Source organism: Agelaius tricolor, unplaced genomic scaffold, assembly GCF_023055355.1.
Source record: "Agelaius tricolor isolate 1412-34295 unplaced genomic scaffold, bAgeTri1.0.p SCAF_18, whole genome shotgun sequence".
In the NCBI taxonomy this organism is placed as follows: domain Eukaryota; kingdom Metazoa; phylum Chordata; class Aves; order Passeriformes; family Icteridae; genus Agelaius; species Agelaius tricolor.
In genome coordinates this window covers 910,185-922,999 of record NW_027269278.1, presented here as the reverse complement: position 1 = coordinate 922,999, position 12,815 = coordinate 910,185, and the positions used below count along the sequence as shown (strand labels likewise).

Below are 12,815 nucleotides of genomic sequence, written 5' to 3'. Positions count from 1 at the left end.
GAAACCATAAACCCAAGTGCAGTGAAGCAGGTCAGAAACTGAGATGCAGGAAGGGCTGTTTTAGGCAATTATACAATTAGCAGTCACTTTCAGACAAGAATAAAGCCCCACTTGCCACTTCAGTCTTCTTCCCAATCATCTGCTCCATAGCTCCAAAGCTCATGGAACTGGAGTTGTTTCTGAAGCTGACAACACTCAATAGTTTGTGTACTTGCTAAAGAGAAGCAGCTAAAATACTCAAAGGTAGTTCCTCAGAGAACTTTCAAGCCCAATTATCTCTGGGTTCAGTATGCAGATTCCCCTCATCCATAAAAAAAGAAACAATAGTACTGTATCAAAATACTAAATTTTATTTTTTCACATACATTTAGTCTCCCCACCGTTTCCATTTGTCTGACCACCACCATGCCTTATCAAAACATTCCATACATACTTAAAATGAAGCTGAGGGTGGAGTCCTGTCTTTAAAAACTAAACAGGCATTTTGGACAACACATTCTTGGCAAGGTAATCTGGATGACATTTATCAGACACAGGAGGAAAAGCTCTTTCAGTATTTGTAAAAAGAACAGCCAAATAATGGTTACAGAAGTAAGATTGCAGATTTTAACGAACTGTTTAAACTGTTTTCTTTTCTTACAGAGTCTGTCTCCACTGCCAGAGAGCTTGAATGACCTGGAAGTGTACACAGAAAGTTAGAAATTGAAATCCATTTTTAAAAATTATTTTTAGCTTACTATCACCACTGAATTTCAGAAAATACTGACAAGAAATTGTAACAAAAGTACATTCCTTTCAGAGAAAATCAAGTTGAAAGCATGACATTGGATCCTTCTGCTAGAAGATTATTATTCACACTAGGTCACAATAGTAAGAATTCAGTGAAGGTTGAGTGAGAGGATGGGTGTGGATCAGTGAGGCAAATACTGGCTGAACTCTGCCTACCCTGGCTAATGCCACAGCAGGTCCAGTGGCTGAGGCTGACTGCCTTTTAACATTCCTTCAGGAACATATCAATTTGTCCATCAGACAAGTTTACACCAAACCATTAAGGGAAGCAGGAAAGCATAAGTAATTCTGTCACTGCAAAACTGACTTGGTAGAATTTTGATAGGGAAATCTAAGATTTTCAGCTTAGTCTGTGCTAAGTAGTAACCAATTCAGAAACTTGCTTCCTGGTATCATCTTTTGGCTTGTGCTCTTTCAAGAGCTCTGTTGATTCTTGGAGAGAATGTGGCGAGAATGCCATAATCTCCATCACAAAACAGCTCTGCTGTCCCAGACACCCTCCCCAACAAAGGGCTGAACACCAGACTGGGTGAGGTAGCCAAATTCAGCAGCAAGGGAAACCACAGCTCATTTCCTTAGCCAATATGGTGCCAAAAGGAAAATTCTGTGGGTTTAGTAAGCAAGAGATAATTTACCAACCATATAAAAGCTGGAAAAATGTAATAAAATAGTAGCTTTCTCATCTTAGCCAACTAAAACCCTTAAAACCATTCCCATATATTTAACCTGAAGTATTGTTTGTGGTTTGCAACCCTTTAAAACAGTCCAAAGCTTGTAAAGATTAAGAAGTGGAAAAGAATCCCCAAGGTTATAAAAGTTTTTGGACTATATCAAGCTCTGATGAATTGTTACCTTCTGGTCCTCTGTCCTGAAGCAATTCTTAACGTAGTTGGCAAATTTGGGCTCCAGCTTAGGAAGGGTAGTACCCTATTTGGAAAAAAAAAAAACCAAGCTTTAGGGTCTGCAGATCACTTAATGCTTTTAACATATGATGCTGAAAACCCTTTGCAATACATGGAGTTTGAACTCACCTGGCAACTTCCCACACTAGTCTGCTTTAAACCATTTTAGGAAGTTTGTTTTTCTACCATGCCCAGCTATTTCTGACAGACGTGGCTACAAACTGAATCGATATCCAAGATTCTTTGCTGATGCTGAAGAGCATAACAGTGTTCACCACTTCAAATCATTGTTTGCAGTAAACAGTCCCATGCGACTCAGATAAATTACAATTAATTCTTTATTTATGGACTCTTACTGCAACACACAACCTGAGGCCACCCTTCACAGGCAGATTTTTAACTTCAGCTCTCTAAAGCAAAACATGAACTTGACCTCCCATCTATCTTTTAAAACTCACTAATACACTACTCATTAATATGTGACTTTTATTAATTTAAAGAACTGTTCTAGAAACACTTCCTTGTAATCCCTGGAATTGTGTTTGCACATGCTCAAAGGTACAACATAGATTCAGTTATAAATCATACATACAGGGTTATCATCTTGTCTCCTAGTATCTCCAGGGAAAATAATACAGCATGCTATTTTAGGAGACACTGGTTTCCTTTCCTATGTCCCAAAAGAAATACTTTCCAATTTCCCAGGTGAATCAGTTGAAATATTGCATGTCAAGTAGGACAGCACACTTAGCTGCTCCCTGCTAGACAGCACTTACCAGCAGCAGCACTATTCAGCACCAGGTAATGTATTTTAAAGCTCTTTTTGCCAGTTATCTGCTCTGCATGCTTCCCTCTGCACGAGTCTACTGTCTGCTCCCATGTCTACTGTGAGCAGCTCATGCACTTGTGCTCACACTGCAGAAGTACCACTGATCTCCTGAGTCATTCCCAACACCACAGAAGCTTCCTGGGTTACTGTGACCCACCAGGATGGGCCCATCCATCACGCCAGGCTCACAGGCCAGGGCTCTGCATTTCCATCCTCATCACAGCCTGTCATTGCTCATTCTGCATCCACCCTGTATTTAAACACTTCTGGTCTGATTTTGCATTCCTGGAAAAAAGCAGCTCCAAAACACTAATGGATCTAAGCAGAAGATGATCCTAATTCTTTAGGTGACCTTTGTTTGCCATTTTATGGGTTTAAGAAATGTATTATCTTGAATTAAAAAACCCCATCAGCAAACCAACAATGCTTCCTAGCACTCACATCAGCACTTGTGAGCCAGCCAAGTGCAGCCACAGGCAGGCCCTCACTTCTATCTGCTCCAAGCACAGGGATATTCAGAACACAGCCCTTGCTGGCACATGCACTTCAACCCTGGCTCAGGAGGTAAAGAATCACCTGCTATGCCCAACCAGCCTGCAACCCGATTTTCTATTTTATACTTAAATAGCTGCTAAGAACACTACTGACATGTGTGACCACCAAGTGCTGGTCAAGCCTGGCAACAACCGGAGCAAGTGACTGGCCTGACACCTTAAAAGGGTGAAGCATCCACTGAAGGGAGACTCAAGCCCGGATCCCTCCAAAAAGCAAAAGCTTTCAGGTCTGCAGCAGTGCTTAAACTCATACCACAAGCACCTATCTCCCTCTTCTGGAAGTTACTGAGCCTTACAAGCATCAGGATATACTGTTTCAAGACCAAGGCATTCCAATCACGTGAAGAACTCCACTTGACTTAAATAGTGCATATACAGTTTGGGTTACTAAAGTAATCCTAACAGTAAGTATAGCCTAAATGGGTTTTTTAATTTGAACAGAGACAGTTCACCAAGAAATACCAAACTGCTAATCAGCACTACTGGAAAAATACAAACAAAGTGGTTTTGTTTCTCATGAGTAGAGGCTTTTCCCTGCAAATGTGTTTTCATTTCTCTGAGCTTCAACATCAACACCCACTCATAGTAACAGCACAGGAATCAGCAACATCATAACCATTTATTGACACATCCAATTCTTCTTATCTGTGGAAGTGTAAAAGAAAGGCTGAGAAACTTCATTCCCAAACACTCACCTTATCTACAGATGCTTGCATTTTTGCTTTTATCTCCTCTAATGACAGAGGGACTTTTGGTGTTTTTGGAGTTAGAGTTTTATCCTTCTTGGAATCTGGAGTCTGAAAATTATTTCATTAGTAACTTGCACATAAAGTTACAGAGAATATAAGATACATTTTACAAAACTAGCTATCACACTGATAGTCCATACAGTTTTCAGACAGTCACAAAACCTAAATTTATGCTTCCCTCACATTCCTTAGAAGCATGAAAAATAACCATTTTCAAATCTGAGTTATTAGAGATAGCATAGCTGGTGTCTCATGCTTCTGGGCAGGTGCCTCCACAGCTCTTTGAATAGAAATTAAACCAAAAATAGCCAAAATTTTTAGTGATTCAGAGTTTACTCCACATCTGTAGCCAGATTAGGTCATGCTTTAAAAGGCACACCTGCAGTGCTTCTCAAATGCTGTCCTGGCAAGCATCCCATGCTCATATCTGTATGAACCTTCCTGGCATTATGTCTGAGTACATGCAGCAAGGAGAAGCTGTACAAGGAATCAGGACACAATCACACAGCATTAACAAGGAAGGAAACTGCCAGTCCTGCAGTGGGTCATTGTCAGGAGAGTCCCTTTTCCTGTTTCCACTGGAAAACAGCCTCCAGCGTTCCCCAGTGGAAACACACTTGGCAGTCACCCTCTTGTACCAGGTGCTGCACAAAACCAATACATTTAGTGTTTCCAACTAAAGAATTACCAGTATTCCCAAAAGACAGTATGTCTGATTTCAGATCCTGACTGTTGTAGGTACATACTGATCACTGAAGAGTTTCACAGAAAACATGAAGCAGTGAACAGTACCTTCAACATGCTTCATATCAAGATCTGAAAACCTAATTTGAATGTTAGTATGTTGTTTGAAGTTACCATTAGGCAAGAAACTAGCTTTCCCAATAGAATAAACCTTAGTTTTACTCAGTTGTTTTCACTCACTTTTGATTTAGATGCTGGTGTGGATGGCTTAGAATCTTTTCCATTCTGCTTTGCTTTCTGCATATTTTTTCCTGCAACCTCACGAACAGGCTGAAAAGCAAGCACACAAGTTCATTTGTCAAATGAACTGCAAGTAAACTCAAGATAGCATGTTACAGGAACCCAAAGGAAAACCTCTTCGTGCAGAACAGTAACACACCCAAGAACAAGTTCTGTTACATCATTCAGTGCTGTCTTTTTTCTGAAACACAACCGTTATCTTATTTGGCATTTCATCCAGAAATATTGTCTGGGATGTGCATGGGACATGATACCACATGCCTATCTAAGACACAGAGTCTAAAATTCCTGTATCAATCAGGTGACCATTTTGTTTAGTCACCCCAGATCACATCAGATGGCTGGAATCTGTGTTTCAGACTCATTACCAGGCCACTGTGCACTATCACTTATGGCAATTCAGTAGGGACAGAACAGCACATTGGTAAGTAAAACTATAAATCTCTGTTTTTAAACAGTAGGCATGAACATAAAAATTCAAGCTGAAGTACACAAGTGTGAGAAAAAGAAAAAAAAAGAAAAAAAGCTGTCCTGCCGGCGCAGCTGCCCTGCAGCACGTTCACAGCACCACCAGATGGCCCTCGAGGGCCGAAGGAACAGCACCTCCCGGCACGTCCCTCCCTCAGTGAACCCTGCCAGAGGCTCACATTTAAAGCCTTTTGCATCAGAAGTCGCTGAAAACTCCTTTCCACAGCATGCAGGACTAGAACTGCGAAGCACAACCCCCTTTGAGCAGGATTTCATTTGCTGTTTAACAGCTATCCAGGCCCACACCGTCTGACAGCTGCATTCCTGTGTTGGTAAGACCCAGTCACCCCTTTGCAGCCAAGGAAATAGAACATGGACTGGATGGGTGCACATTCACACTGAAGTGCTTTTACACCCTATTATAATTTCTTCACACAGGCTGAACTAAACCTAGTGCATCCCCCATTCACACAATCCAGAGAGCTGTGATAAAACTCATTGATTTAAGGGACTACCTGCTGGATTACTATCATATCACAGGATTAGCCACTTACTTTCTTTATTGGTGCTTTAATTTCTTCCTCATCATCCTCTAAGTCATCCTCATCACTACAATTAAAAAGGAAGTCACTCACCATAACTCAAGATCCACGTTAGGAATTGATCTTCCCCCTCCCTCCCTCCCAATAAAATGTTTTATTCATGAAAGAAGCAAGCAATCTTTTCAAATTTACTTTATACCTTAACACATGGCTAAATGCTAGGGCAAGCATTACCTCTGAAGCAGTTAAATGCACTCCCTTCCCTCAATACTGAAGGGACATTTCCTAGGGACTTCCACTACTACTTCTAGAAGTTAGTGAGTAACAGGAAGCCCAGTATAACATATCTGAAGAACATTAATTTACATAGCATTGTAGAGATAAGTAAGACAAGGATGCCTTTTCCCCAGTCAAGATACAGGAGCTTTTTCACTTAGCATCCAGTTGTGTCACACAATTCATGTTCTGAAAGTTAGCCCTTTATTTTAAAACACATTATCAAAACAGGAATACGTACTCATCATCGTCATCCTCATCTTCATCGTCATCCTCATCATCTTCTGCTAATTTTGGTTTTTTCTTTAAGAAAGAAAGTCTGTTAAGTGTTGATACCATTTTTTGGTAATAAAGAGCAACTGCCATACAAAACAACTACGGCACAAGTACAAGGCTACTTTCAATCAATTTAGCTAAACCCAGGAACTTACAGCTGCCAAGCCCAAAGCTATTGACTAGTTAACTGCATATGCTCTGAGCCTAGGAACCTTAACCTTTCCTCGTTAGGAAAGTCCAGTGCTTTAATCAGCATCAACTCTTACAGTACACTGATGTTTATACCAGAACCTGCTGTCACTACAGGAGACAGAATTTTCACAATAGTAGCCAGTCTTAACTATCCCTTCAGCAAAGTTTTGGGACCTTCTGCAATTTAGTACAAAATAATCATGTCCCACTTATAATAGCAAGGCATCTAACTATCCTAGAGGCAGCACTAATACCAAACTAGAAGAAAATGCTTCGAACAAAGTAACTGCAAGTCCATATACCTGTGGTGTTTTAGCTCCTCCTCCACTTGCTGGTCTCTTTGTTGAAGCATTAACAATTTTTGCATCATCTTCCTCCTCATCTGATTCTGGTTCTTCTTCTAATGCTGATAAAGCAAAGGCAAAGTGTAAAAACCTCATTTCACTTAACAATATAAAGCAAGACTGCTAGTAAGAAACAAAGAGCATTACCCACAACTGAGTAGGTTTGGTCTGGCTGAGGTGCTGAATTGATATCAGGAAGCTTCCCACTAGTGACTTAACCACTGACTAGGAGGTTTTCCACCTGACTTAAGCAGGTACTACTACAAGGAAATCCCAATCAGGTGAACTACCACCCCTCACACTGGTCAGAATGCTTTTCACACACAACACAAAGTCAAAAATAATGTTTTCTCCAATCCTAAGGAGACACTTTTGTAAACTAGTAGAGAAAGATCAAAGACAATTTCTTAAAGGAGAAGACTAGTCCTGGGTTAGTTTAGTTAAAGACCAGAACTATTTCATGGGCAGTCTTCTCATACTCAGCTGATAAGCAGAAAGCCAACAGTGGGACAAGGTCCACTTCTAAGGGAGAAATTAGAACTGAAATTCCAGGGATGACAAATGCCCCTTATCCATACAAAAACCAAGTAGCAAGCAAAGGCATGCAAGCACTTCTCCCAGCTTCTGCCCTACAGCCCCTTTCTGCTGAGGATGTGCCTTTAAGATTCAGAGGGTCATTACCAGCAAAAGCACTGCTTGCAGCACCAGCTGCACATCCTTTAGTTCTGCAGGTGCTGCCAGGTGCCAGGACACAGCAGTGAGCAGCCATACATACCTACGAGGTGCTGACCACTGACGTAAACAGGCCCTGAACCACATTTCAACCTCAACACCACTGGTGGTGTGATCTCGAAGCCACCCAAGGAAACCTGTGAGACAAAGCATTGGTAGTCAGTTGCATATTCCAGGCAAAGTGTATTTAACAGACATTCCACCCCAGTGGAAACGAGCATTAACAGCTGGAGACTCCATGGCTAACAGCTACTCCAAGTTCCCTTTCAAAGGAGTGTTCTGCAAGTGTTAAAAGGTCAACTCAGTGTCAATAAGCCACACACAGGGGTTTACTACACTCGTTGCTTATCCCAGTTAAAGCACCCCAAGGCCAGAAAAATACACATTTGTTTCTACTCCACTTGGCAGCAATGTCGATTTGAACATCATCCATCCCACCTGCCCCAGCATTTTGTCGTTGTACACTATCAGCAGCTGAGTCAAACTACATTCCAGATAGCAGAAATGACAACAAGGCGCCCTTCAATCAGAGAGGAGCAATCATCTTCAGAGTGGCATTAGAGCTTGGGACCTGCAGAAAAAATGACTTGTTCCCATCCCAGGTTTAAAGAAAGCAACACAACCTAAAGATGCATCTGCTTGCATATGCCTGGACCTGTCTGTCTATAGATGGCATGAATAATTACGGTCGCTTAAAAATGTGTAATTTGAACATGTCTGTTATCTCCACATGACTCAAGTACTCTTCTAGGCACAAAAAAAGATGTATTTACTTCATGCAGTAAAACAGACACTTCTCTGAACACACTGTTCAGTTTCACTAAAATTCAGTTGACTCAAGCCTTTCTTAACTTTTTTCTTACTAGACACCAAATTTACAGTAGATTCTCTAAGTTTTTGCACTTACTGTAGGCTGCACTGACATTTTCAGAGATGCCAATACTACTTTAGTAGGGTTGCCTTCATAGTCCAGTGCTTCTGCTTCTACAATGTGTAATTCATCTTTGGCTCCAGCTCCTAAAGTAACCTGTGAAGTCAAGAACAGGACACTGTCTGAGCATCCTAAATATTTTTAAATCTTCTGAACTCCATTCACTGTTCTGCATCATTAAATACTGAAATTTGCATTTCTGACTACAAATTATTCCATCAGACTCCATCCTAAGCTGACACCCTTTCTCCACAACACTGAAACTTCCAAGGGGTACCTCCAGGCATGTTCTGATGACAATGAAATCAGGTCACTTGCTGCTGGATCACTGCACCAAAAAGAGGCAGTGGCAAGTTTAGTCAGCTCTACAGCTGGTCCAAGGAGAGAAGTATGAACACATTATCTCCTCTACAGAATCACACCTATAGCTTTCCCCCTCCTGCCACATTTTATCTGCCAACTGCTCCTCTTTACCACACTGTGCACCTTTTGCTTATTTGACATTCACTTAGGACTCTAACAGCAGCTTAGTTGAATACTGTGATTTATGCACATGCCTTTTGCTGTAATTCACCACAGACTAGGAACTGCTGTCCCAAGGCATTTCTAAATTGAAGTACCTGGACCCCTTACTGAATCTGGCACTTTCTGAAGAGTCAAAACTCTGTAGGGAGATGAGTGACAGACAGTGGTCAGGCCTGAAACTCCAGTTCACTGAACCTTGGGCCCCTCAAACAGGAGTACATGCAGAAGATGTGAAAACCACAAATCTTTCAGACTACAACTCTTCCCAACAGCAGTGCACAAGGTTTTGTGCTTCCTTCCCTAATCCCCAAACAAAGAAAGCTTTCCAACCCCCCCCCCCCCCCCCCCCCCCCCCCCCGCGAGATGTGCTGTGTTTCTATTCTTCAAGAGATGAAGAGCTTTAATGAGGCTGTAATAGTCCACACTTAAGATGTATCAGACTGAAGGCTGGAAAATAGAACACTGGATTCACTACTTCTGGCAAATTTTGTTATTAGCAATTCAGAGAGGTGAAATTGCAGCTCTGATCTCACCTCTCTAATGTGTTGTCAACAACACTGAATTGCTCAGCTAGTGGAACTAAAATTTTAGACCATGTCCTGTCATTTGCCCCAGTTCAATACTATAGCACTATTTATTTAATTCTCATATGTTTGTCAAGCATCCATGCATGTGCTTTAATTTCTACATTGAAAGAATGCACACCAAATAGGTCATGAAGCAGTAACCATCCCTGTTCTTAGCTGCCATTAGTAAGACATTTACAGAAATTCATGGCACTTTTACCTCCTGCATCTATCCTCTTTTTTCCTTTTTACTCCCTTTCTCCCCATCTTGCTGTACCTCATGCCCAAGTCCACCACCACACTTGGTGGTGTAAAGATAGACATCTGGGAGCATAGACCAGCCCCCAGGTATTTGCTGCCTTTACACCTTTTCTTTAAATCCTTCCTCTTCTCAATAAGGTCTTTTTTGTTTCAACCATGTCCCACACCTTTCAAGTCTTAAAGTCTCTTATGTATTTCCTAGTTTGTCCTTTGGTACGTTAATCCTATTTCTCCTGTGCATCACCCCTTTTAATTCTATGAGAACAGGTTACTGACATTAAGACTTCATTCCCCCCACAAGCCTAACAACAAAGTAGTGGGGTGGATTTTTACTTCATCCCTCAGAGTACATCAGAAGACAAGCTACAGTTAATTTAGAAAATATAATTAGAAAAAGAACTTTGAGTAAAACAATACAATTAAAGTATCACTAATTTTAACTGCATAACAAACATTCAGACAAAAGAAATCTGCATGTGGACTTGCCCTAAACATTGCTATTCTCCTCTATCAAAAGGAATTGCATTAAAGAACGAATTACTTGTTGTCAAGTCCAGGTGGTAGTTTTCATAATATACAAGGATGAAAAACACATGATTCACAGAGCTAACACAGAAGTGTTTCAAGTAACAGCATGAAATGTTTGGAGATACTTGTTATGCAAGGTACCTCCAGGAAGCAATTCTCCTGTAGGAATTAGTCCACAGTTTAAAGACTCTCTTGCTTCCAGGTATCAAAACATTTCCTTGCATATAAATAAACACAGCAATATGCCATAAAGATGCTACAACTCTTTAATTTCTTGTCTGTTAGGATGGGGCACATTATTGTTTTGCTATTCAAAAAAACCATGCTCAGTCGAGAACAAAAACCTTGAAATATTACGTTTAACTTGTGTGGCACCAGAAAGCCCTAAGGACCCATCCAAGAACTCCCTGGGAGTCTGTCAGATGAATTATCTGAATGAAAGATAGGGTTTCCCAGTTACATCCTTGGAGAGGGCAAACCAAGGACAATAAATCAAAATATAAACTCTCTGTTCTCTTATTTGGATTTACTTATTATCTGCTTCTAGGAAAGAAAAAGAACCCTACCTATGTTTGTGAACACACAAATGATTCTTAAAAATCAACTTTCTAGTAATCTACAAGAGAGTGCCTATGTATGACTCTTACAAGTCTATCCTTCCCCTTCTGCTCCTGTAGTACCCGCACTCGTTTGCCTTAGGGATGCCTCAGTGTCTAGTCTTTAATTCCATTTAGCATATATTTATTAACCCACTCCAAGTTGATATTTAACCTTTTCCAGCCTTGCATTTGCTTGCTGTCTACAATGCAATATCAGTGGAGAAACGTTTTCAATACAGAAAATATCTGAAATTACAGAATATTCTCCACTGCCAGTAAGAGGTGGTTATTTTAAACAGATTTATGTAACAATTATCGTCTGTATTATAACTGGAGAAATAAACGACACGTAAAAAACCAACATCACAGCACACCACTACATTTAAAATGGAAAACGTAAAAGCTAAATACTACTTGCCGTTCTCAGAGACAACTGATGTTCATTTTCTTCATCATCTACTTTAAACTGAAACTCTTTATCCGCTTTAAGCTCGCAGCCTGAAAGAAAACAGTTTAATTATAAGCTTACTGTTTTATTCAAGACACAAGTATTTGCTAACTAGTTACTTGGCAGCTTGCTGCTTCCAGGCCTCATACTTGCAGGGAACTAGCGGCACACTCCAAGCACGCACGGAGCGGAACACGTGGGGAGAGGAAAACCCCAGGCGAGCGCGGCCTGCTGCCGACCACGCAGCTCCCCGCGCGGCCCGTTCGAGCCCAGCAGTTTTAAGACCATCCCCGCCCAGCGTCCGCCGCAGTACCCGGGGCGATGGCAGCTCCGCACCTACCCGCCGTGGACGGCCGGGCCTCCCCCGGGGCGATGGGCAGCACGGCGCGCGCGGCCGCGGCGCTCCACGTGCTCCGCCTCCGGCCGCGCTGCCACGTGCTCCGCGGGCGCTGCCGGGGCGCCGCGTCCTTAGGAACGGCGGGAGGCACCGGGAACAAAGCGCGGAACAAAGCGGGACGGGCCCCGCCACGTGCGGGCCGCGCGCCACGTGGGGAGCGCGCGGGAACGGCCGCTGCGCGCCCCCGGTCCCGAGAGAGCCCCCCCGCCCCTTCCCCGCGCGCGGAGGGGCGGCGCTCGGCCGGCACAGGCCGCGGCCCTGCACGGCACCCGCACGGCGCTCGGCCCCGGGGCCTGCGGGGGCGACGGGGCCAGCGGGCCCCGGGAGAGCGTGGCGCGGGGGGCGTTACCGAAGAGGAAAGTCTGCGGGCGCAGTGGGCCCATGCTCTCCATGTCCATGGCGCTGTCCTCCATCGCGGGGCTGGGGCACGACTGAGTGAAGCTCCTGCGCTGCGGGCGGACGCGCACTAAAGGAAGCCCCGTGCCCGCCCACTCGCTGATATAGCCTCGTGCTCTCGCGAGAGCTGCGCGCCCGTCCCTCGGTCCCCCGCGCCGCCCCTGCGCACGCGCGCACGCTGATGGTGGTAGCGCGCGGAGCCGGGCGGGCCGCCAGGGGGCGTCGCGGGGCCGGGGCCGTGTGAGGGGGCCGGGGCCGTGGAGAGGGGGCCGGGGCCGTGGAGAGGGGCCGTGAGAGGGGGCCGGGCCCCGCGCCCCGCGCGGGCCCGGAACTGCCGCGATGGAGCCGGGGCCGCGGAAATCGCAGCGTTCCGCTCCTGGGCCGCATCACACGTGGGGCAGAGCCATGGGTGGGGATCGCAGCGTTCCGTTCCGCGGCCGCGCTGCACGTGGGGACAGCGATGCGGGGCGCGGCCACAGCCCCGGGCCTGGCACAGGGCTTGCAGCCCTAGCAGCCCGAGGGGCTCC

General features: G+C 44.0%; 1 protein-coding gene across 1 annotated transcript; it reads right to left on the bottom strand.

Annotated features, from left to right (window-relative positions):
• Positions 1–327: 327 nt before the first annotated feature.
• On the bottom strand, positions 328–12,400 carry NPM1 (nucleophosmin 1). Its single transcript, XM_071442976.1, has 11 exons — positions 12,242–12,400; positions 11,466–11,545; positions 8,545–8,664; positions 7,681–7,774; positions 6,864–6,967; positions 6,335–6,396; positions 5,830–5,884; positions 4,748–4,837; positions 3,770–3,871; positions 1,642–1,716; positions 328–675 (listed from the first exon to the last, which is right to left on the bottom strand). The coding sequence occupies exons 1-11, from the start codon at positions 12,303–12,305 to the stop codon at positions 637–639; spliced, it is 885 nt and encodes a 294-aa protein (XP_071299077.1). The 5' UTR covers positions 12,306–12,400; the 3' UTR covers positions 328–636.
• Between the last annotated feature and the right edge of the window lie 415 nt (positions 12,401–12,815).

Coding starts and splice junctions, on each gene's coding strand:
- NPM1 (XM_071442976.1), bottom strand. CDS start 12,305: ATGGAGGACAGCGCCATGGACATGGAGAGCATGGGCCCACTGCGCCCG. Junction 8,665..11,465: donor ATCAGTTGTCTCTGAGAACG/GCAAGTAGTATT, acceptor TTGACTTCACAG/GTTACTTTAGGAGCTGGAGC. Junction 3,872..4,747: donor CACCAGCATCTAAATCAAAA/GTGAGTGAAAAC, acceptor AATAATTTTCAG/ACTCCAGATTCCAAGAAGGA.